This window comes from Raphanus sativus, chromosome 4 (genome assembly GCF_000801105.2).
Source record: "Raphanus sativus cultivar WK10039 chromosome 4, ASM80110v3, whole genome shotgun sequence".
NCBI classification, from domain to species: Eukaryota; Viridiplantae; Streptophyta; class Magnoliopsida; order Brassicales; family Brassicaceae; genus Raphanus; species Raphanus sativus.
Window position 1 is genome coordinate 41758940 of NC_079514.1, and position 21996 is coordinate 41780935.

The 21996-nt window shown below is 37.0% G+C and overlaps 5 protein-coding genes across 7 annotated transcripts; 1 reads left to right on the forward strand and 4 right to left on the reverse strand.

The window, feature by feature from the left end:
* The first annotated feature begins 3232 nt into the window (after positions 1 to 3232).
* On the forward strand, positions 3233 to 6536 carry LOC108853961 (leucine-rich repeat receptor-like tyrosine-protein kinase PXC3). Its single transcript, XM_018627440.2, has 2 exons — positions 3233 to 6013; positions 6098 to 6536. The coding sequence occupies exons 1-2, from the start codon at positions 3670 to 3672 to the stop codon at positions 6424 to 6426; spliced, it is 2673 nt and encodes an 890-aa protein (XP_018482942.2). The 5' UTR covers positions 3233 to 3669; the 3' UTR covers positions 6427 to 6536.
* Positions 6537 to 6597: 61 nt separating this feature from the next.
* On the reverse strand, positions 6598 to 12874 carry LOC108853960 (protein SEMI-ROLLED LEAF 2). Of its 2 annotated transcripts, XM_057008949.1 has the most exons (20): positions 12654 to 12874; positions 12232 to 12539; positions 11892 to 11966; positions 11585 to 11700; positions 11285 to 11399; positions 11046 to 11174; positions 10900 to 10947; positions 10409 to 10593; positions 10133 to 10329; positions 9764 to 10056; positions 9525 to 9674; positions 9006 to 9425; positions 8721 to 8870; positions 8525 to 8600; positions 8200 to 8327; positions 7867 to 8064; positions 7655 to 7777; positions 7465 to 7590; positions 7143 to 7382; positions 6598 to 7059 (listed from the first exon to the last, which is right to left on the reverse strand). In XM_057008949.1, the coding sequence occupies exons 2-20, from the start codon at positions 12376 to 12378 to the stop codon at positions 6865 to 6867; spliced, it is 3111 nt and encodes a 1036-aa protein (XP_056864929.1). In that variant the 5' UTR covers positions 12379 to 12539; positions 12654 to 12874; the 3' UTR covers positions 6598 to 6864. The 2 variants fall into 2 exon arrangements, with proteins under 2 accessions (XP_056864929.1, XP_056864930.1); XM_057008950.1 differs by lacking the exons at positions 11892 to 11966; positions 12232 to 12539; positions 12654 to 12874 and having other exon boundaries at positions 11580 to 11700.
* A 602-nt stretch (positions 12875 to 13476) lies between these two features.
* LOC108854810 (zinc finger AN1 and C2H2 domain-containing stress-associated protein 11) lies at positions 13477 to 15075 on the reverse strand. 2 transcript variants are annotated; one of them, XM_057008951.1, is made up of 3 exons: positions 15027 to 15075; positions 14688 to 14836; positions 13477 to 14268 (listed from the first exon to the last, which is right to left on the reverse strand). In XM_057008951.1, the coding sequence occupies exons 2-3, from the start codon at positions 14784 to 14786 to the stop codon at positions 13606 to 13608; spliced, it is 762 nt and encodes a 253-aa protein (XP_056864931.1). In that variant the 5' UTR covers positions 14787 to 14836; positions 15027 to 15075; the 3' UTR covers positions 13477 to 13605. The 2 variants fall into 2 exon arrangements, with proteins under 2 accessions (XP_056864931.1, XP_056864933.1); XM_057008953.1 differs by having other exon boundaries at positions 14959 to 15066.
* A 224-nt stretch (positions 15076 to 15299) lies between these two features.
* LOC108854808 (40S ribosomal protein S2-2) lies at positions 15300 to 16758 on the reverse strand. Its single transcript, XM_018628474.2, has 2 exons — positions 15981 to 16758; positions 15300 to 15623 (listed from the first exon to the last, which is right to left on the reverse strand). The coding sequence occupies exons 1-2, from the start codon at positions 16671 to 16673 to the stop codon at positions 15462 to 15464; spliced, it is 855 nt and encodes a 284-aa protein (XP_018483976.1). The 5' UTR covers positions 16674 to 16758; the 3' UTR covers positions 15300 to 15461.
* A 1089-nt stretch (positions 16759 to 17847) lies between these two features.
* On the reverse strand, positions 17848 to 20135 carry LOC108852973 (polygalacturonase ADPG2). The gene is made up of 9 exons (XM_018626441.2): positions 19881 to 20135; positions 19657 to 19788; positions 19349 to 19519; positions 19230 to 19250; positions 18927 to 19134; positions 18701 to 18782; positions 18491 to 18599; positions 18294 to 18407; positions 17848 to 18200 (listed from the first exon to the last, which is right to left on the reverse strand). Exons 1-9 carry the CDS (start codon positions 20133 to 20135, stop codon positions 17991 to 17993), a joined length of 1302 nt encoding a protein of 433 aa, XP_018481943.1. The 3' UTR covers positions 17848 to 17990.
* Positions 20136 to 21996: the final 1861 nt, after the last annotated feature.

The following is a 21996-nucleotide window of genomic DNA, read 5'->3' on the forward strand; positions in this document are numbered from 1 at the left end:
TAACCGTAAGAGCCACTTTCCTTTTGTGCCCATCCCGTGATTGACCCCACACACTCTTTCTCATTCTATTATATGAGTTCTCAATCTTTTTGTTTGATCTTCAATACAATTCTGAAAATAAATCTATCATGTGCGGGGAGGCGACTTCTACAATACCTTTTCTCCTTTTTTTAGCATTTTACTTAAGATAAATTGTAATAGATACATTAGTGCTTTAGTGCGGTGAAGATATGCTGAAGACATTCTTCACAACAACACTCAGCTAACATGATCGAAACAACCACCAAACTGGTTAAATGAATCATATTCCAACTTTGAGGACATCAGTTCAGAACCACATTTCAACATATCCCGACCTTTTAACAATTAGATAAAAACATTGCTTTTACAAAAATATATAGAAACATTTTTTTTTGTGTGACCGCTAGGGATAGGGATGGACGTTCGGACACTCATTCGGATCGGTTTGGATCTATTCGAGTTTATGATTTTCGGGGTCAAATATTTCAGCTTCATTTGGGTGTTTCTAAATTTCAATTTGCGTTTGGTTAGGATTTTTACGGGTTCAGTTCGGGTTTGGATAATCCATTTAAATTATTTTAAATTTTTTAAAAATTTATTATGCACATTGAATTTCTCAAAATCTATAAACAAAATAATATATTACATATAATTTGAATAACATATATCAAAATACCTAAACTTAACATATGCATTGATTTGGTTTGAATATTTGAATAGTAAATCAATAGATATTTTAAATACCTTTGGTGTTTTAAGTATACTTTATATATTCAGATATTTACTTTTTATTATTTGTATATATTTTCAAATATTTTAGACGACTTAAAAATATCTTCTATATTTTAGATGTTTTTAATATACATTAAATCTAAAAATAATTAATACATTTATGTATATAAATCTATTTTTGGATACATTCAGATATCTGAAATACTTTGGTTCAGGTCGGAATTTGTTTCGGCAAAGGCATTCCTGAAATGTTGGGAGCCTGAAATATTTTATTAAGGGGTTTAACGAAAAAATCATAAATTTGGGAGTCTTTTTCAATATTATTTAAAAAAAAAATTGGTAGCTCTAATTTAATGTTTCATTTGGCTATCCTCAGGACCATCCCTGAATTTCAGTTCTCTAAATACTAAAATTTTGAATCTTTTCAGATATTTAATAAATTTTAGTTTGAATTTGATACTATTTTTCGGATCAGATTCGATTTCGTTCTTCGAATTCAGTTTTTTTTCCCAGCCTGGTGACCATGCAGTTCAAACTTAATTCCAGTAGAATGCATTAGTATAGTATGAATAGAAAATACTAGCTACGATATGCATTCACATTAAAGTTTTTTTAAGCATTACATCTTTTTGAATTACCTATTTCATTAGTGATCAACACAACAATAAACATCAAAAATATATAATAGTTACAACTAGGCACATTATTAAACACATATATGATGCATCCGACACCATTTTTACATGTTTTGGGTCGTTTATAGAGGAACATTGGAAACTTGAGGCACAACTCCAAATAATGTTTTTTATATAGTATTTTTCTATATATCTATAGGCTAGCAGATAAGTTCCATTCCAGGAGTAACTTACTTCGCATTACAGAATTGATTGATTATTATATTGTTTAATCAAAATTTGGAATTTTTTTCAGGTAGTGCTTTAAGATAACTCGATCATATATTATTAGAATACCATATACACTGCATAAGCCTAAATCCAAATCCAAACTCAATACATACATAACTGTGACTTTGTTTAAATGAAGATTTAAACGTCCAAAATGTTATAGCATATTTTTCGGTCTTTTTATCATGACATAACCATACTGTCCGTTTTTATTTATAAGTCGTTTTAGAATTTCCGTTTTGTGTCAGAGAAACATGTCTTCTACCATGTTTTGACAAATCGTTTATTACATATAGCATCTCACAAAAAACATGGTTATACATAGTTTTTTTTTTTTATAATCCGGGGGTTCCCCACTTACGCGGATTATTCTTCTAGGTCTGGTCAGACAGCGGTCCACTTCACCCGGGAGGGCTATACCTAGGATGAGGACAAGGCCCAATACCCAGTACCGCATTTGGTGACATGGAAAAGACAGTACCTCTCCAAGTGGTTCGAATCCAGGAACATGACTATTGGTCCCCAAGACTCTTATCACTTGTGCTACCTCATCAAGTCGGTTATACATAGTTATTACTAATTTTTATAAATTCGGAAACCAATCATATTCATTGATATTAAACACAGCGTCTTATCGCATGAGAATAATGCCCCTTCCACACCGTCTGATTCTTTAATCAATACTAGTATTAAATTCATGAATGTCAACAAAGTTGGTAACTTCAAATATCGATCGTGGTTAAAAATAATCAACAAAACATCACAAGAAAGTAGATTCCCAGTAGAAAAGGTGTTTGCCGCATGTCCAACGTAGATGTAAAAGATCATGTAGATTAGAAAACATATATAGCCTATAAATACTATCTACGACATATGAATAAGAAAAATATTATCATGTGGTGTGGACTGTGGAGATTTTCTTCTCAAGTGTAATGAATATAAAGTTAAATTTTTCTTTTTGGTAAAAAATGTTAAGGAATTTAAAGTTATATGTTTTGCAAACCAATTTCCTTGTTCAAAACAATTATTTCTTTTTTCTGAGAAAAAAACAACTATTTATTTTCTGTTTGATTTTAAGTCATAAAGATATAAAGTCATTATGTTGTATATACATTTCTATAACAAGTCATTATGTTGTATATACATTTCTATAACAAGTTTATGTTGTGGATATGACGTAAAAATCATTTCTACATTTTGGTTTTAAAAAAAAATCTCGGAAAAATATTCATTTGCTGTACATTGGAATAGTAAAGATTATAAAATAGAAAAAAAAATCTTTTACGTCTTTGGTTTTGAACATTGTGACAGAATGGTTCAGAAAAACGTCAGAAGAAAAGAATTATCAAAACGTACACAGTATATTTTTTTCTTTAATCTTTTATTATTAGAATATTATCCCATCATTTAAAAGTATATTTTTCAAAAAAGTAAAAAAAATGTGTCAGAAATATTTATGCGCTTTCATTCATCACTCGCACTGTCTCGTGAAAAATAAAAACTTTATATTAGAAATCAATAAAATAGCAATATTAAATAAAAACAGAAAAAATAAGAAAATATATTCCCTCCTTTCCAAGTGCGTTTGCTTTGGTGGATTCTCTCTCTCCTCTGTCTCTCTGAAGTGAGGATCTTTGTTTTGTTCTGCAATCATAATTTTCATGACATTTATAAAAAAAAACATGAAATGCATTCTCTTCTCCCTTTGTACTCTATGATCAGTCTTTGCTTGTTCTCTTCTCTTTGTTCTCTGATGGATGTTTCATCTCCCTAAAAACATGGGCTTTGCTCTCTCTGTCCTGTCTCTAAAGCACACTCACAGTCTCACCCAAAAACACTTCTTTTTCTTACAAATCTGATATGGGTTTTGTCCGAAAACAGCTAAAAACAGTTACTTTGACTCCAAAACCAAAGCTTTAATCCGAGTTTCATGGCGAAAAGATCAAGCCTTTTCCTTTGTGTGTTTGTCTGAAGAACAACAACAACAGTGTGTGATTGATTTAGTTCTAAAATGGCGTTCTGGTTCGTGTCAGCTCTTCTGCTTGTTGGGTTCTTATCAAAACCTGATCTTGGAGAAGCTCAGCTAAGCGATGAAGCCGCATTGTTCGCCATCCACAGAGAGCTTAGTGTTCCAGGATGGAGTGACAATGGCACAGACTATTGTACTTGGGTTAGACTCAAGTGTGGTGCCAACAACTCGTTCGTTGAAATGCTTGACCTCTCAGGGCTTCAGCTTAAAGGTAACGTCACTCTGATCTCTGACCTCAGAAGCTTAAAGCATCTAGATCTCTCCGGCAACAGCTTCAACGGACCGGTTCCTGCTTCTTTTAGCAACTTGTCTGAGCTTGAGTTTCTTGATTTGTCTCTAAACCGTTTTGCTGGTGGGATCCCAGTTGAGTTTGGTAAGCTTAGAGGTCTTAGATCACTCAACGTTTCTAATAACTTGCTTGTGGGAGAGATACCTGATGAGCTTATGGTCCTAGAGAGGTTAGAAGAGTTTCAAGTCTCTGGAAACGGGTTCAATGGTTCTATACCTCACTGGGTAGGGAATCTGAGTAACCTCAGGGTGTTTACAGCTTATGAGAATGAGTTGGTAGGGGAGATACCTAAAGGGTTAGGTCTGGTTTCTGAACTGGAGCTGTTGAATCTTCACTCGAACAAGCTTGAAGGGAAGATTCCAAAGGGGATCTTTGAGAAAGGGAAGCTTGAAGTTTTGGTGTTGACACAGAATAGATTGACCGGTGAGATCCCTGAAGAGGTGGGACTCTGCACTGCCCTCTCTAGCGTTAGAATTGGGAATAACGAGCTTGTAGGAGTCATTCCAAGGACTATTGGTAACGTTAGTGGACTTACCTACTTTGAAGCAGATAATAACAATCTCTCAGGCGAGATTGTTGCAGAGTTCTCAAAGTGTTCTAACCTCACTCTGCTGAATCTAGCAGCTAATGGATTTGCTGGAACCATTCCAGCAGAGCTTGGTCAGCTCATGAATCTTCAAGAGCTGATTCTATCTGGTAACAGTCTCTTCGGTGAAGTCCCTAGATCGTTTCTTGGGTTAGGAAACCTCAACAAGCTTGATTTGAGTAACAACAGACTCAACGGCACCATCCCTAAGGAACTCTGCGGCATGCCGAGGCTTCAGTATCTGCTTCTCGATCAGAACTCCATAAGAGGAGACATCCCACATGAGATTGGAAACTGTGTGAAGCTCCTTCAGCTCCAGCTGGGTCGAAACTACTTGACTGGAACCATTCCTCCAGAGATTGGTCGCATGAGGAATCTGCAGATATCACTCAACTTGAGTTTCAACCATCTTCATGGATCATTGCCTTCAGAGTTAGGAAGGCTGGACAAGCTTGTGTCATTGGATGTCTCTAACAATATGCTTACAGGATCCATACCACAACAACTTAAAGGTATGATGAGTTTGTTTGAGGTTAATTTCTCAAACAACCTCTTGAGTGGTCCAGTTCCAGTCTTTGTTCCCTTTCAAAAGGCTCCAAACTCGAGCTTTTCCGGAAACAAAGAGCTTTGTGGAGCGCCGTTGAGCTCTTCCTGTGGATACTCTGATGATCTTGAACATTTGAGGTACAATCACAGAGTCTCCTACAGGATTGTGCTTGCAGTGATTGGTTCAGGTGTTGCCGTCTTTGTCTCGGTCACTGTAGTGGTTCTTCTCTTCATGATGAGGGAGAAACAAGAGAAAGCAGCGGCTAAAAACGTCGACGTTGAAGAAAACATCGAGGATGAGCAACCGGAGATTATAGCTGGAAATGTCTTCCTTGAGAGTCTTAAACAAGGGATTGATCTTGATGCAGTTGTGAAAGCAACTATGAAGGAGACAAACAAACTCAGCACAGGAACTTTTAGTTCGGTTTACAAAGCCGTTATGCCTTCAGGGGTGATTGTCTCGGTGAAGAAACTCAAGTCTATGGATAGAGCTATAACTAATCATCAGAACACGATGATCAGAGAACTTGAAAGACTCAGCAAACTGTGCCATGACCATTTGGTTACACCGATTGGGTTTGTTATATATGAAGATGTTGCTCTCTTGTTGCATCAGCATTTACCAAATGGTAACTTAGCTCAGCTGATTCATGAGTCTACTAAGAAACCAGAGTACGAACCTGACTGGCCAATGAGACTGTCGATAGCCGTTGGTGTAGCAGAAGGCTTGGCGTTTCTTCACCATGTCGCCATTATTCACCTTGATGTTTCCTCTAGTAATGTGTTGCTAGACTCTGGTTACAAACCTGTACTTGGGGAAATCGAAATATCGAAACTTTTGGATCCGTCCAGAGGCACTGCAAGTATTAGCTCAGTTGCTGGCTCCTTTGGCTACATTCCTCCAGGTATAATGAAGTCTTTCGTTTATCATTACCAATAAAATAACGTCACAGAATCCAACTCATGTCCTTGTTTTTTTGTTCCCTCAGAGTATGCATATACAATGCAAGTGACTGCACCAGGGAATGTATACAGCTACGGAGTCGTGTTGCTTGAGATTCTAACCTCAAGAGCGCCTGTGGAGGAAGAGTTTGGGGAAGGAGTAGATTTGGTGAAATGGGTCCATGGAGCTTCAGGGAGAGGAGAAACACCGGAACAGATACTTGATGCCAAGCTTAGCACCGTGTCCTTTGCTTGGAGGAGAGAGATGCTTGCAGCTCTGAAAGTTGCATTGCTTTGCACAGACCTCGCACCTGCAAAAAGGCCAAAGATGAAGAAAGTAGTTGAGATGCTTCAAGAGGTTAAGCAGAGCAAATGAGAGAGAGAATATGATGATACATAGTTCCCTTTGTGATACTCATATAAGTGAGTTTCTCCCATGTGTATTATTTAAGTCTTATGATGAACTGCAATCTTCGTTTGCTTTTATCTAATTGCACAAATTAGAAATTGGATCGTAGAAGAGTTCAGTGTACATAATGCTCAAACCTTTCAACAATGTCTTTCTTGTAGAATCAAATAATCTTTAGATTACAAAACCATATGAAAACCAGATGGCCTCTTTGTACTTTATACAGATCACACCAAGAAGAAACAAATAAATTGGATAAAGAATAAGTGAAAAAGGAACAGAGAACCTACGAGACAATGTTCTTCTATGTATGAAGAAACTAAAAAATGTAACTCAGAGACTTTGAAACCAAGCAAACGTGATTTTGTAGCCGAATCAATTCAAAGCGAACCACATGGTTTGGAATCAACAGCCAGCAGCTTTAAGGAAGTTGTCGTAAGGGCTCGAGGCTGGTAGTTTATAGGCTTGTGTGTTGTCTTGGAGTTCTGAATAGCACTGTGTCTGAATAGTTCTCATTGGTGTTCTTGGTGACTTCATTCTCAATGGTGTTCTTGGCGATTTCATGTCAAAGTCCTTCCCCAGTAGAGGGACTTCATCAACCTAGAAAAGTTTTTAGTAATCAATACAAAAAGATTGATAAGAACGTTGGCTTGGGATTGGTTTTCAAGACCATAAAGGCATACCTCGGTGTCAAATGCAGAGTTGGTCATAGGATGGAAAGTTGCGATCTTGTTCTCTCCACCATGCTGTCGTGGAGAGCTGTTAACGGAACTCTCATGTCGTAGCTGAGAATTCAAAAGACTCGAGATCTTCTGCTGTTTCCCCATTAGCAGATTCTCACAATGAAGCGTCATCTCTTTGTATGAAGCATCGGCTGCAGTATGGAAAGAGATTCTACCCACTTGACGTGTTGTCTCTACGACCTTTTTTTTTAAAAAGAGTAGTTAGTATTAAGGTGATGACTTTGTAATCTAAATTTAGGAAGATGGGACTTGTAATCTTAACCGATTCCAGAATTTGATTGACGGTCAGGAGGTCTGGGATTTCAGCAACTGTTACAGGATTATTCTTTGAAACAGTTTCTGTGACATCTCCAAAGTCTTGATCCTCGTGAGAGAAGAGTGCAGCATCCTGAAGATTACATACCAAGGTTCAAACACAATCTTTCATCTCCAAGGTTTTAAATAGTTAGTACCTTTTGGGGTTTGTCAGTCTGAAATGATTTCTGGGTGTCTTCTACAAAGCGGGTTCCGAGTGGACAAGCATCATCCGGCATGAACTCAGTGAGCAGCTGCTCCCGCATTTTGTCCATTTCAGACTGAAAATATAGTTTACTTTTGGTTACTAACTGATTTACTAGAGCGGTTTAGTGGTGGGGGAGAGATAATGATGGGAAAATCCGCTTACATTGCACATATCTTCTAAGCTTTTGACAATTTCATAGACGAGGGTTCCTCTGCTGTGTTCAGTGGAGATAGATATGTTTGAAAGAGTATCTAAAGCTGAAGCATCATCTTTTTGGCATCCATACGCAACTGTTGGCAGCTGATCTGTATTCACAGCCTTCAACTTGTGATCTTCAACCAAGCTCAAGAATGGGTCAATCTGAATCACGTAGAAGAAGTTAAAAGCAAAGTGGAATATTATTTTTAGTGCAGTTGTCATATATTTTACCATAAAAATATAGAGAAATAAACACTAAGGAATGCGGCAAAATTTTCATCACAATGATCAACGTACCATTGGTCCCTGTAGTGCTACTTTTGTGAAATCAGCGAGAGGAAAAAGATTGAATGCTTTTGAGGAAAATAGAACCATCGATGCAGCTAGAGTGAAGAGTGACCTTCGTCGAGATGGAGGAAGTGGTCCTGCAAATATTAGGAATAATTTACTAACATCCCAAATGATCTGAAGTTGAGTTTCAAGTAACACAATAGCTTTTAGGAAGATGCTCAACACACAGCCCTCCCTCCTTACACCGAATTTGCATAATGTACCACAACAAACCACATATGTTTTTCTTGCAATGGATAAAAAGGATTAAAAAAAACATGTGGAAGCTCACCTCCTTCCATTAAAGAGATATCTCGCAAAGAAAGTGCCATTTGGAAACTCCGAATCAAAGCATCATGACTTGAATTCTGAAAACAAGAGTTTTGTGATATGTTTAACAAAAAGATGTAAGCAGATCTGATCAGACTTTGCTCACAGATTTTAAGAAACACTCAAATGCAGAGGTAGCAATTATTGATATGAAATACCTTAACACGAGAGAACAACAACACAAGACTGTAAGTGTTAGCAATCGCTTCATAATTGTCTGGTGTATTTGCAGGAGATATGGACTGCGCCCAGATTGATGAAAGCAAAAGACCTATCTGGTGACTGCTTAGCCTTATATAAACAGCATCCTGAGGCGCATATAAGATGACAAGTTATAGAGTTACATATATATAGGGATACCTCTAGGGTCACATTTAAGGTATAACAATGTGCTACTCTTCTGATAAGTTTTCATACACAAAAAAAAAGTTGGAAGAATGTACCAGATCAGCGTTTAAATGAGCCATAGATTTATCTGCTACTGAGGTCACTGGTTGGTTCCAAGTGCTATATGCTTGACTGTATGAAGTTTCCAATTTGTCAAGGATACTCCCCCTGTTGTTTCCAGGTTCTTCGCCAGGCATTTCGTTTTGGCTCTGATCAGAAGTAAGAATTGACGAGAATTTATCCTTCCTCAGCTTCTCGAAAAGGGCTGCTGAGGAGGAAAAGACAGACGCTGTCCTTGAAAGTGAACGAGGAAGACCCATTCCTTTCTGAAGGTCAGTAGTGGTTGAGGAAGGACGGGGACAGACTGAGGTTGGTACCAGCACTACAGAAAATATACGGTGGGCGCCAATCCGTGTTTTATGGTCTGGATGGACCATAGCTTGCAGTAACTGATGGAATAAGGACTCTGGAAAAGCCTGCAACAAAAAAAGTAATAAAAGCGCAGTTTTATCAGAACTAATATAATCTATCAATGACAAGAGGAAAAATAATACTAGATGTTACTGAGAGGTTGCCTTGTTTTGATATGAAAGATTTGGTATAGAGGCTATAATTTGAGCAGAGCGAAAAACAGCAGCAATTGTGGATCTCGCCACATCTGTGACAGCTGAGATATTCTCCAACATCATTGCCATAGCATCTAGAATTGGGCCAGCATCTCCAACCTTACAACATTGATAGATCAGCCTTACATCTCTTTAAACAAAAATATATTGAAGAGAGAAGATATAAAATTCACTCTATAGTAATATACCTTTTTCGTCAGTTGGACAAGGCAATTATCGAGAGCTACGCTAACCATTCTGTTATTGTTTAATACTTCAGGTCCTAGATTTGCTTCATCTAGAGAAGAATGCATGCATTTTCTCAGATGCCTCATGATATCACTTATTGCGCTGACTATTGCTGCGGAGTGTTCAACTTTTGCATGTTCAGCAAGGGAGGTGGTAACATCTAAAATATTTAGCTGCATGCTTGGCTGCTTAAGCACACTTTTATGATCAAGGTGTTTAATTAACATGGACAGCAGAAAGTGTGTTCTTTGCCCTGCAAGATTGCAGAACTATTTCAGAACACTAATCATTTTGGAAGAGCTAAATGAAAAATACTGAGAGCTTAATACCAGATATTTCCATCAAAAATTGCAGATCTCTTAAAACTGGGAATGCAATCGAATTTCCCGTCGACCATAGATACCCCTCGTCAAAGTAACGGAACAAAGACTCGAGTATACGTCTCATGGTTGTGGCCTCTTCACCTAGTTTGGCCATGTTGTGTAGGCAAACCTTGGACCAAAAGCTAGGGTCCAAAGAATCTTCCCTGAAAAAGAAAAGATACATTGAAGAGGAGAGAATCCAAAAGCGCATATGTATAATGAACTGGCGAGAGAAGAGCTTACATTTTGACATTTAGTTCACCCTTGTCATTCACAACCGTTCTCCAAGAAGGAACATTTATATGGTAATCCGCATGAGCTACATGACCTTCATTTTTCAAGACTTCATCCACCCATTTTCTGCCACTTTCAGAAGGATTTGTTAATTTTTTGGGGTGGCCGTAATTTTCCAAGACTCCTGAAACAACCTGACATGCAAGTATTAAATTGATCAGTTAACAAATATTAACATGTACTATCTAAAATTTTCCAAATACAAAACACTCTACCAATACGATCGAACCCCCCAGTTCTAGATAAATTAACCTGAGGACAAGCTTAATTTGAACCTTCGGCCAAGGAATTTGGAAAGCAAATCAAACAAGTCCACTAAGATCTATTGTTAGATACCAGAAATCAACTAAGTTCAACGCAGGAAAGCAGATCAGATATACAAGACCCGGAATGTCAAAAAAAAAAAAAAATACTAGTGTATAACCCTGAGATCTACTTACATTGTCGAAGTCGCTGGGAATATGAGAGTATTCACCCATCAGCCAAATCTAAAATAGATAAAGACCAGAGTGCATTAGAAGATACTTGTAAACTTACAATTTAGAAGAATAGAATCTAGAGAGACATAACAGCATAACCGAATTACCATTGCTGAAAGGGCTTGAAGTCCCGCTGCACGCAAGCTCCGCGACCTGTCATCATCCCCACCTTCCTGTGCTAATTGGCACAGCTTTGGGAGAAAACCTTCTAAGTTAAACAACGAACTTCCGTCTTTCTGCAAAATTAATCATGCTACATTTATTTCTTATGTCCTTATCTATTTTATCTGACAGCACCCTGACATGTGGTTGCAAGAGAATCCTATCAAGCATGTTAGAAGCTGACCTGATTATTTACAAACTCGAAAAGAGACTGGCATCCAACTATTTGCATTTCATCTTGTCGAGTTTGGTCCAAAAGAGCTTGCACTGTCCTTAGAAAACCACTAGAATAAAGAGGCCTGAAAAAAAAGAAGAATGACAATTAATCAAGTTACCCAAACATGCCGAAACACTCCTGCTGTCGTGATAGTTTAGATTTTTCGAGCAAGCTTCTTGAGTTCATATGTTAAACCACAGAAGATCTTGGACACAAGATAAACATGAGAGGTGTTTTATAAAGAAAACTAAAGAAGGATGACCTCACATTTGCTCTTTACAAGTGACCAGAAGCTTTCTGTATATACACATGACAATCTTTGCCGACTGAAAATTCTCATTCCTCAATTCCTTGTAACATCTTTGTTCGAGTGACTCTGATATCTAGAAAGTGGGAAAATTTCAACAACCGGAGAAATAGCAATCTGAGTGCATTGCTATAACGAGTAATCTGACTTAAATCTATGTACTAACCAAAACCAAAAGTCAAAGGAGTTGCTAATATCCATACAAAGTTACTATATTTTCAAAAAAATTGAAATGTGGCCTAAACTTGGCGTTGGGATGAAATATACCTTGGGCATACGCACAGCGTTCTTTGCAGCATACTCACATAGCTTCCCAATCTTCCTGTCATTTGGGCCTTCCTCCTATCAGAAATGGTAATCACTGCGAAGTTACTAAACCAACCCACCAAGACAACCGAGAGGTAACCTCCCATTCTCTATTCTAGTAACACAGAACAGAACGCCTCATTTAACTAGAGCGAAACGAAATGCAGATCAACAAGCTTGTAACATAGTCACGATGTTTCATCATAGAAAAAAAATGTTACTTCAGTGCCTAACAATGTGAAGTCAAAGCAAGTAATTATAGAAGCAGCAAACAAACAAAGTGTGGTGTAAAAGAGCGAACCTGATGACGAGGGAAGATATCAGCGATGAGCTTCTTGTACCTCTTCACGGGCTGCCTAGACCTAGCACGAAACGCAGGGCATAGAACGCATAGGCTACCACAAACTGGCAACACCTGCCTCGAGATTACACCCGACACTGCACTCATTGCTCAAAATCTCTCACAAAAAAAAGTATCTCCTCCCTCTTGATCCACCGACAAAAGCCCTAGCTAGAGCTTCCTCGGCCAACAAGAAGGGAAAGCAGAAAAATCAACAGATTAAATCGAAAAGGTCACTCCCTCCCTTAGAACTCAAACGTTTCGTTCGCCTGAAATTGAAGAAGTAACACATTCATCAAATCGATCAGGAGTAAAATCCAGAATCCACTACGAAGAATCAATCATCTAAATCCAGAGAAAATCAATGATTAGGATCAAATTACCTCGGATCAAAGCTCAAATCGGAGACTGAGAATCGATCGGAGAGAACTCAAATCCCAATCTCCGATTGTTCTCTCTCTGAGTAGAAGAATCTTAGTCGCCGGATAATACAGCAAAGCTTCCACCTAAAATGATCTTCTTCTTCTTCTTCTCTCTTCTCTCTTCCTCAACGGCAACGACGCGGGTTCCACCTTGTGCCGTTTCGTTGCTTTGCTAATATCTTTTTATTTTTTCTTAATTACTTTGGACTTTTTTTTCCATAAAGGAGAATATAATCTCAGCCGTCAGATGAGAATTACAGCTGGGGTTAGTTATTGCATTCTCTTTCGCCAGCTCATACATTTGCAAATAAAGCAAACTTAAAATCTTTTTATTCTTTAATTACTACTTAATTACTCATACTGTCATACAGTGTATGTGTGCGCATGTTCTTGAAGAAGTGTATTTTAGAAAGTGAATTTTCATTTTAGTGCACTGAATATTCTCAAAATTTGTAGAACAAAGTCAATGTGGCTGGTTCACTCTTCACTGAGTCAAGTTTCTGAATTTTTTTGTATAAAACGAATGTATCAAATTAAACATATTACGACAAGTCACTTATCGCAAATTAATGACGTTTTAATTGCACCGTTAAGTTAGCTGCCTGTCACTTCTTATCAACGTCGTTAGTACCATTCACGTGGGGTCGGTAATCTGTTATTTTTTATTTTACCGCGGGAGATTACGTAACCGATGACGTCAGCTGACCAAAACAATTCGTTACTAGTAAGTTGACCAAAGCATGTGACAATAACATTTTTTATGGTCTATAACAAAAGAATGTGGTTTTCTTTGGCAGTATCAATTTTTTTTTGGTATATAATCAAATTTTCAAATTAAGTTCAAAGAATGTGAGATTTTTCTTTGGTTGAATCAAACCAAGTAAGAGAGAAGAAAACAATACAAAAGATGTTTTCAGTACTTGTGACTTTTGCCATGACTCTGCTTCTTGTTCCTCTCATGTGTTTTCTCTACATGCTCCACAAGAACCGCAACCGAAGAGAATCTAGCACCACACTGCGGACACACCTCCACCATACCACCATTGCCGCTGCTACCGCTGCTGCTGCTCGAAAACTGAAGCTTATTGCTAATATCGTTACCGAGCTTGCTGATTCCAGCTTCTGCCGAAGATAAAAGATTAGACCATCTCGAAGAAGAAGAAGGTTTGTTATTGGGTCTCGTCGTTTTAGCTTCTTTCTTGCTGCTACTACTCCCACCACTCATGAAACTCAGGAAGCTTGGTTCGGGCTTTCTAGGTCCAGGACAAGTGTGATCAGGTCCGAAACGGTGTTTCAAGCAGTGATCGACATTGCAGTCGCGGCACTTGATGGTGTTGGAGAACGTGAGCTGCTCCTTGCATCTAGGAACAGGGCATTTCTTCTTCTTTGTGGCTTTCTCGTAGTTTGACGGGTCGCAGTCCGTGTTGACATGTTTCTCCCATGTGATGTTCGGGTCTTCGTTTGGGTTTAACCTGACTCCTTTGGCGCAGAGCGGGCAGATGACGACCGTTACATCTTCTCTGTCGCCTTTGGGGCAGCTGTGTTTCATATAGCTCCGATGATCCAAACAAAAAACCTAATAATGTATAAGAACCAAAGGGATTCAGAGAAAACAATAAGACATATGTAAACAAAGGAAAGATCAGATCTTTAATGCCGATGAGTAGGCTCAAGATGAGAGATAGCTTCAACACGTGATGGTTGGTAATAACAAGAAGTTAAGTGACAAAACTTGAGATGTCGGACCGACCAAATCAAAACTCGATCTTATACCAAACTAGTCGCATGTCAAAAGGATAATGTTCCGAAAGATGGAGACTTTTCTCTTTGTTCTAAACACACGAAGTCGAAACACAAACGGGAGAAGAAGAATAATAAAATGGTAGATCGATCCCAAGACATGCGATTCATACACTATTATTCGGCAAGAAACATGAAAAGAGGATTCTTTGCATGTGATTCAAAACAGAGAGAAAGAGAGAGAGAGAGAGGAACCTGGAGGCAGCGGTCGCAGGTGAAAGGCAAGAAATCGATTTGCTTGCAGATATCGACGGAGCAGTGTTTCCCTAGATCTGGAAACTCCGGAGTCCCCATTGCTTCCGACACAAAGAGAGAGAGACAGCTTCTCACGATTCCGACAATAACTGAAAAGAACCCAACCAAAAAAAAAAACTTAATTCCGAAGGTTTATCAGGCAAGAGAGAAAAGAGTAATCAGAATCCGCGGATTTAGAATTAGCAGAAACTTCGGAGAATAAACGTCGAACTTTTTTGTTTATTTTTTTTTGGGATAAAGTTGATTCTTCTTCTTCTATTCGAAGTCTCTATCTTTTACCTTCTCACAGTTCAACAATCCAATTAAGACTTCTCTTTTAGTATAATCGCCCTAATTATATTTTAATCCCCCTAATTATATTACTCGACAAGAATTAATTTATTATTAGTATTTGATTCCAAACTATGAATAGTTACAACATCCAGCCTTTTTAATCACTTAGGATCATCTATGTAATCAACCTTAGAATGTTAACACAGACCACATATTGCTATGCGACATAACAGAGGTCAGAGGTGGTAGAAAATTAATAAAATTCAAGCAAAAAAAAACTAGAGCATAAACCATCCGTTATCAAAAAACTAGAGCCAAATTGTTTGGAAAGATGATGGAATATAAAAGATGCAATCCAGCAACAAACATATACTAAAGGTTCGAACAAAATAAACTCATGAAAGGATGATGATCCAAAAACAAAACAAGGGCAGACATTGTTTAGGAGGCTTGGTCTTCGACCTCGGTGATGACTTTGGTCGTAGTTCCCTTACTGGCGAGCAAATCAGTGTACTCTTGGTATGGTGATTTCTTAAAGCTCGTCTCTTTCCAGAACTCTGGTGTCAGGAATCCATAAGTCTTCTGGAGGCAATCAAATGTAGCCTACAAATATACAAATTGCACAAGCTTCATTAATAAACATTTCAAACACCATAATTACAAATATACAAATTGCACAAGCTTCATTAATAAACATTTCAAACACCATAATATAACAAAGCAATACATTAAAAATATCTGAATGTCTCTGATATACATTTCATTACAATGTGAAATGATGTAACACTATGCAGATTGATCATATTCAGACTAAAGCTACAAGCTTGTCATTTAGCAATGAATCACAAACAAATCATCATCATTGTCTAACAATTCTTACTTCCATCAACTACATCTACCTATATAAGCAACGACCAAAAGGAATCAACTTTCATACTAAAGTCACAAAAAAGTTCAAACCTTTACGAAGTTTCCAAGAGTCTTGGTAGACCCCCTGGAAGAAGTGAACACGTCATCAATCCCAGCGAACTGAAGCACCTTCTTAGGAACCCTAGCCGCCACAATCCCAGCACCTCTCGGAGCAGGCACCATCCTCACCGTCACGGAACCACACTTCCCCGTAACCTTACAAGGAACCGTGTGAGGCTTCCCAATCTTGTTCCCCCAGTACCCTCTCCTCACTGGAATCACAGACAGCTTCGCCAATATAATCCCACCTCTAATAGCCGTCGCCACCTCCTTGGAGCACTTCACACCCAAACCGACATGTCCGTTCGTGTCTCCGACAACAACAAAGGCCTTGAACCTCGTCCTCTGCCCGGCTCTGGTCTGTTTCTGAACCGGCATGATCTTCATCACCTCGTCTTTTAAAGTGGGGCCCACGAGGAGGTCGATGATCTGGTACTCCTTGACGGGGAGGGAGTGGAGGTAGATCTGCTCGAGCTTCTGGATCTTTCCGTCTTTCACGAGACGCCCGAGCTTGGTCACTGGGGTCCACTTCTCCTCTTCAGCTGGACGTCCTCCGCGTCTTCCTCCACGGCCACGAGGACCTCCGCGGCCGCCTCTGTCGCCACGGCCTCCTCCGAAGCCTCGTCCGAAACCTCCGCGGTCTCCTCCTCGCTCGGCGCCTCGTTCTCCGCCACGTTCAGCCATTGTTTCGAAGTTGAGAGTTGCGAGAGAGAGATGGAAATGGCCCTGCGGCGATGTGTGTGTGTGTTTGCGTGAGGAAGTGGAAACCCTAAGAGTGTTGGTAAATATATAGCTCAGGTGCTACGGTAAGGTTTAGGGTTTTCTAAAAGGCCTTTGTTTAGTAACCCAAGTAATAGACTTCGGTTTCACTTATAGAAGTTAATGGGCTTTATAGGCCCAGTGAGTTTATCGGCCTGGTTTGAACACAACAATATGGAAGTCGCTTCTATTTCATTAACTTGAATCAATTGGTCAAGTAACATCAACTTTTTCATTTTTATGTATCTATCTTATTAAAACAGAAACATTATGTTGGACCTAACATTTATTTTGTAAGTTTTTAAATTAAATACATTTTTATACTTTATAGTTAAACATACATTAAATCACTAACGTTTCCAAACAATATACGTATTTCTTTATAATAATATCAATGTTTCCAAATAATATACTTATTTCTTTATACTACTATCAATGTTTCCAAACTATATTTTTTTATACTACTATCACTGTTTCCAAATAATACAATAATTAATCTTAGTTATTTTATATCTATCATTTTCTCTTTAAAATTTTGTAGAAACGTCACAATTTCATAAATTGCAAAATAGTGAACTTTAAAATTTCGATTATAATATTACAAATTATGAAACTATTACAATTTAAATCCAATTAGATTACATATCGGTCATCCATCAGTTCAATCGGTTAGTCTCGGGTTTTAGTGATTTTTTAATATGAATATTTTAAAAACATAAATTGAACTGTCAGATCTCCGGATTAACCGGTATAATCACAATCGGGTTGAATTTAAAAATACTGTTTTAAATACAAAAATATTTTAAATACACACTCTTTAAAAATTACCAAAATATTTGTTAAATTATTAGTAAAATTTTTTATCATAAAATATTCCGCGCTTCAAAAGCGCGGGTCAAAATCTAGTTTAGATTAAAAAAACCTACAATAGACATCATGCTGTAATCACAACAAAGGCTACTACCATCATCATGAAGATACATAACCAAGAACATAAATTTTTTATTTTATAAAATTGTAGACAAACAATTTTAGTATGTAGTTTATACATTAAGACAATAAATCTCTTGAACATGTTGTTTATATGTGTATACCTATACTATATTACATATGTAGACAATATGTTTAAATTCATTGTCCATGTGTATATCTACAAGTATATATCATAATTTTTCATACTTTATATCGGTCTATATGTTATTTTTTATAGATCTATGTGTGTGTTTGATAGATCTAATTTAATCAAGTGGATTTGCATTGAGGCAAAACACCGTTTTTATCCATCACACTAGCATTGCTGCAACTTGCTTTCCCTCCCTTGATGTTCACTTTGTCGAGTACAATTCCTTGGCATGGATAGTTCTTGCTGCAATTAAAAGTTATTGCCACGTCCGATGCGCTTGTGCCGCTTATGTTCCGGTACACCACGTTCTTTATTTGGACCGCAGATTTCTGAAAATATATGTAGTAAATGATTAAGAGACAAAAGTGTTTATTATCATGATGATGATTACTAATGGAATATTTGATCAGATTCAAACGAACTTGTTCAGTGCATTTGCTCTTGTCGCAATAATCTTGGTCGATTATGATTGGATTCTTCACATTCTCCATCTGAATGTTCTGAAATATAATGTTGCTAGCAGTTCCAGACCCTCCCTACATTGAATTGGCTTTAAAGGTTAAAGTGGGAGGAACTCGATAGGCTAGTTAAAATTGAAGGTCTAGTTTGTGATTTTCACCTGGTAAGTTTTGATCCTAACTCCATTGTCTGTACCGGAAAGCTTAGCCCCATCCACAGTCACGCCTGATACAAATGCCTTTGAATTGTCATCTCCTAAGCTCCCAACGCTGCTCATATTTTACAAGGAAACATCAAATTTGCATGTTAATTTAAAACATTATGGTTGAAATTTTTAGATATATATATATCGAAAACAATTCATTGATACCTGATACCATGACCGGGGCCGCAAGTTAAATCGTTGATTTTAACGTTTTGTGATCCACTTTCGATAGATATACAATCATCACCTACATAAAAAAAAACAACCATTAAAAAACTCCCTTAAGACCAATCTCTAGAAATTATAACCCCCTAATTTTTTAGTTTCTTCATATCATCATATGCACGTAACTCTTTTAAATAACAAAGATATAAATGTATATATTACTAACCTGTTCCAATGATGGAGTTGGAGACTTGAATGTTTTGAGTGTTAGTGATGTGAATACCATCAGTGTTAGGACTATCAGCAGGCGCAGTGACCTCAACATTTGAGACTTGAACGTTGGAGCATTTCTCAATCGAAATCTGAATTTGCTGCGCATCTCTCACCCTCAGATTATTCACTCTCAAATTGTTCGAGTTGTAGAAAGTAAGAGCCTGCATATAAGCAATATATATTCATGTTAAACATTTGTCCAATCTGATCACAACCATCATCATTACCATACGAAAAGTCATATTTTTCAACGTACCGTTGGAGCTTTTGTGCATTTCTTCAAAAAGAAAACAACAATAAAAAATGTCAATATATCAAGATCATATATATATATATATGTAGATTATTAATTAAATGAAACATTTACACACACACCTTAGCTTTGTTCCGTTTGCATGAGTTTTGCCACCATGTTTCGCCGTTTCCGTTGACAGTTCCGGTGGCGCCGCCATCAACCGTTAGACTATTAATGCCATCAAACGTAATCCATTTGCTGAGATCTTTATAGTCCGATCGTTTTTGAGATGCCGATAACGTTCCCAAAATCTGTCGTTCCATTCATCAACCGCTCATTTATATGTTCAAAACCATATACGTGATCACATATAGTATACGTATTTAATTAACAAATAGCCAACTTTGTAATTTACCCAAATTTAAGAAAAAATAACTTTGTAATTTACCTGAACAGTAAGAATTGATTTGCATGGGCCATTTAATCGAATAGACTTAAGGAAATAAGTTTTTCCTTCAGGAACTAAGAGATTTACAGCTCCACTTGAAGAACAAGCTTTCTTCCATGCATTCACGAACGCCTGATCATGCATGCATGCATGGATCGTTAGTAATATACATAACCGTTTCAAATGATTCATGTCATGTAGATATGTGTGTTATGCCTATATACCTGCGTGTCATCGGTTTTTCCATCTCCTTTAGCTCCAAAATCAGAAACACTAACGGAGGTTGAAAGCCGCAAAGAGGCTTTTGCAACACTTTTCAGACGAGTGATGTCGTCTCTTCGCTTGATCAAGCTATTGGATTTGAACGTTCCATAAGAATGATCATATCTATTAATGTTGTTTCTTGAAGCTTCGGACCATGAGAGCATCAAAAGAGACCATACTAGTAAACCGGTAAGAACTGTGCAACAACGAGCCATTGTGGTTGGTACGTAGGGAAGTAGGTTTTTGAAAAGGAATGCGTGTCCTCTTTTTGGGTTTAGGTTGAGAATGTTTGTTGTTTGTGGTTCTTGTCTTTGTGTTTTGCTTTGTTATTGAGTTTAGAGAAGCATGGACGAATGTGTATTTATAGGCAAATCAATAGGAACAGTAAAAGTTTGGTTTCTTAATAAGCTTGAATGAGTTCGAGGTATGGAGTGAAATTGAGATTGTCACGTAAACACTACTTAAGACCTCTATGTTCTATATTTTATATTTTATACATTTTTTCTTCCTTTAGGGTTACAAAAAAATACGTTTTTAAGTCCTTTGGAGTTTTATAATTGTACTCTCTTGTTTAATTTATTTAAAGATTTTGTTGTCTCTTAGCGAGACCAGGCTCATCATATATTCTGCAAGAAACAACGCTTAATGATTTAAGGTAGATGGAAGTATTTTTATTCCAGATAATTGGTCAGAATGACTCAAATCATTTTCTTGTATAATTTTTCATTCAAGAAAGTGAAAGGTCAGTTCGTCAAAAAAAAAAAAAAGTGAAAGGTCAAATGTAAAATCAAACATGCACTAAAATTATTGTAGCGAGTGATGGATTTATATGATGTTGCTATGAGTTTGTAACAATGAGTATTAGTATGGTTCATCATAAGCCAGTCACATGAGTATTATCAATATTAATCAACAATCAATGGCCGGATTTCTACATATTGCATTTCAGTTTTAGTTATATACGTGTAGTAACTAGAGAATGGGCAATAAAAGAAAAAATATTAATTTATTTAAGCGGGACTACAATAAATATAAATCTAAGTACTCCACTTAGAAAAAAAAACCATAAATGTTTTTGACTTTGCTATTTTGTGCGTATAATAATACAGCATTTTGGAAATTTCTAACCTATTTTTACCAAAAAAAAAATCTAACCTGTAAAATCGAACAGAAAAGTGTCTGAATTCATGGGACCTGCATATATTATTTCCTTTTTTTAAGAAAACTGATCAACGTATGAAGTGAAAAAAATAATCAATCTACATTAATCAATTTGGTGGGATTTAAGCAAGCTACAAAAGGCGAATAAATGATTATAAGGATTATATATGAATATTAATTAATCGACTAATTTTTAGAAAAAACTATGTATCTTCGATTAGTTTGTTCAAAGGTTAATTTTCATTATAAAAAGAGTTAGAACGAGTCTTTTGGCTTGTAGTTTCCAAAATTTCAGGGTCAGCTTTATATTTGAGATAAATGTGACATCTCGAGAACATTTGTTTGTGGTGTATGATGAAATCACGTTTAGCTTTATCTATTTATCGATAATGCCCCCAGAATTCAAATTTACGTTCGAGATATATGATACAGGAACAGGAGTTGTCTTTAAAAACTAGTCGTAATTTCGTGCACTGCAGAGATTTGCGTAATTTTAGCTAAAACAAATGAACTTTATATGTTCGTGAAGGTTCAGTTGAAATGGCGATAACTAACGTTCACGTGACTGCAGTGCCGTGCGAAGAGATATGAAGACCTAAGGCAAGTTTCCAAAATAAACTTATGTACAACTATATTTTCTAATACAATATATCATCTTAACCAAATACCGAAGTATAAAACGTTAAAAGAATAAGTTTATTAATATATTTTGACTTATAAACTGGAGCCATAGTAATATCATATAAATCAAAAACTCAATTCAAAAGAGTAAGTCGAACTCTAGTGATAACTCTGTTTAGAAAAATGTCTAAACCACTACATACCATACATGATTTTTGATCAAGGGACTCTAAATAAATTTATTTTGATTGGGGGCCTGAGGCGAATGCCTTTTTGAAAACACTGTAGGCACGC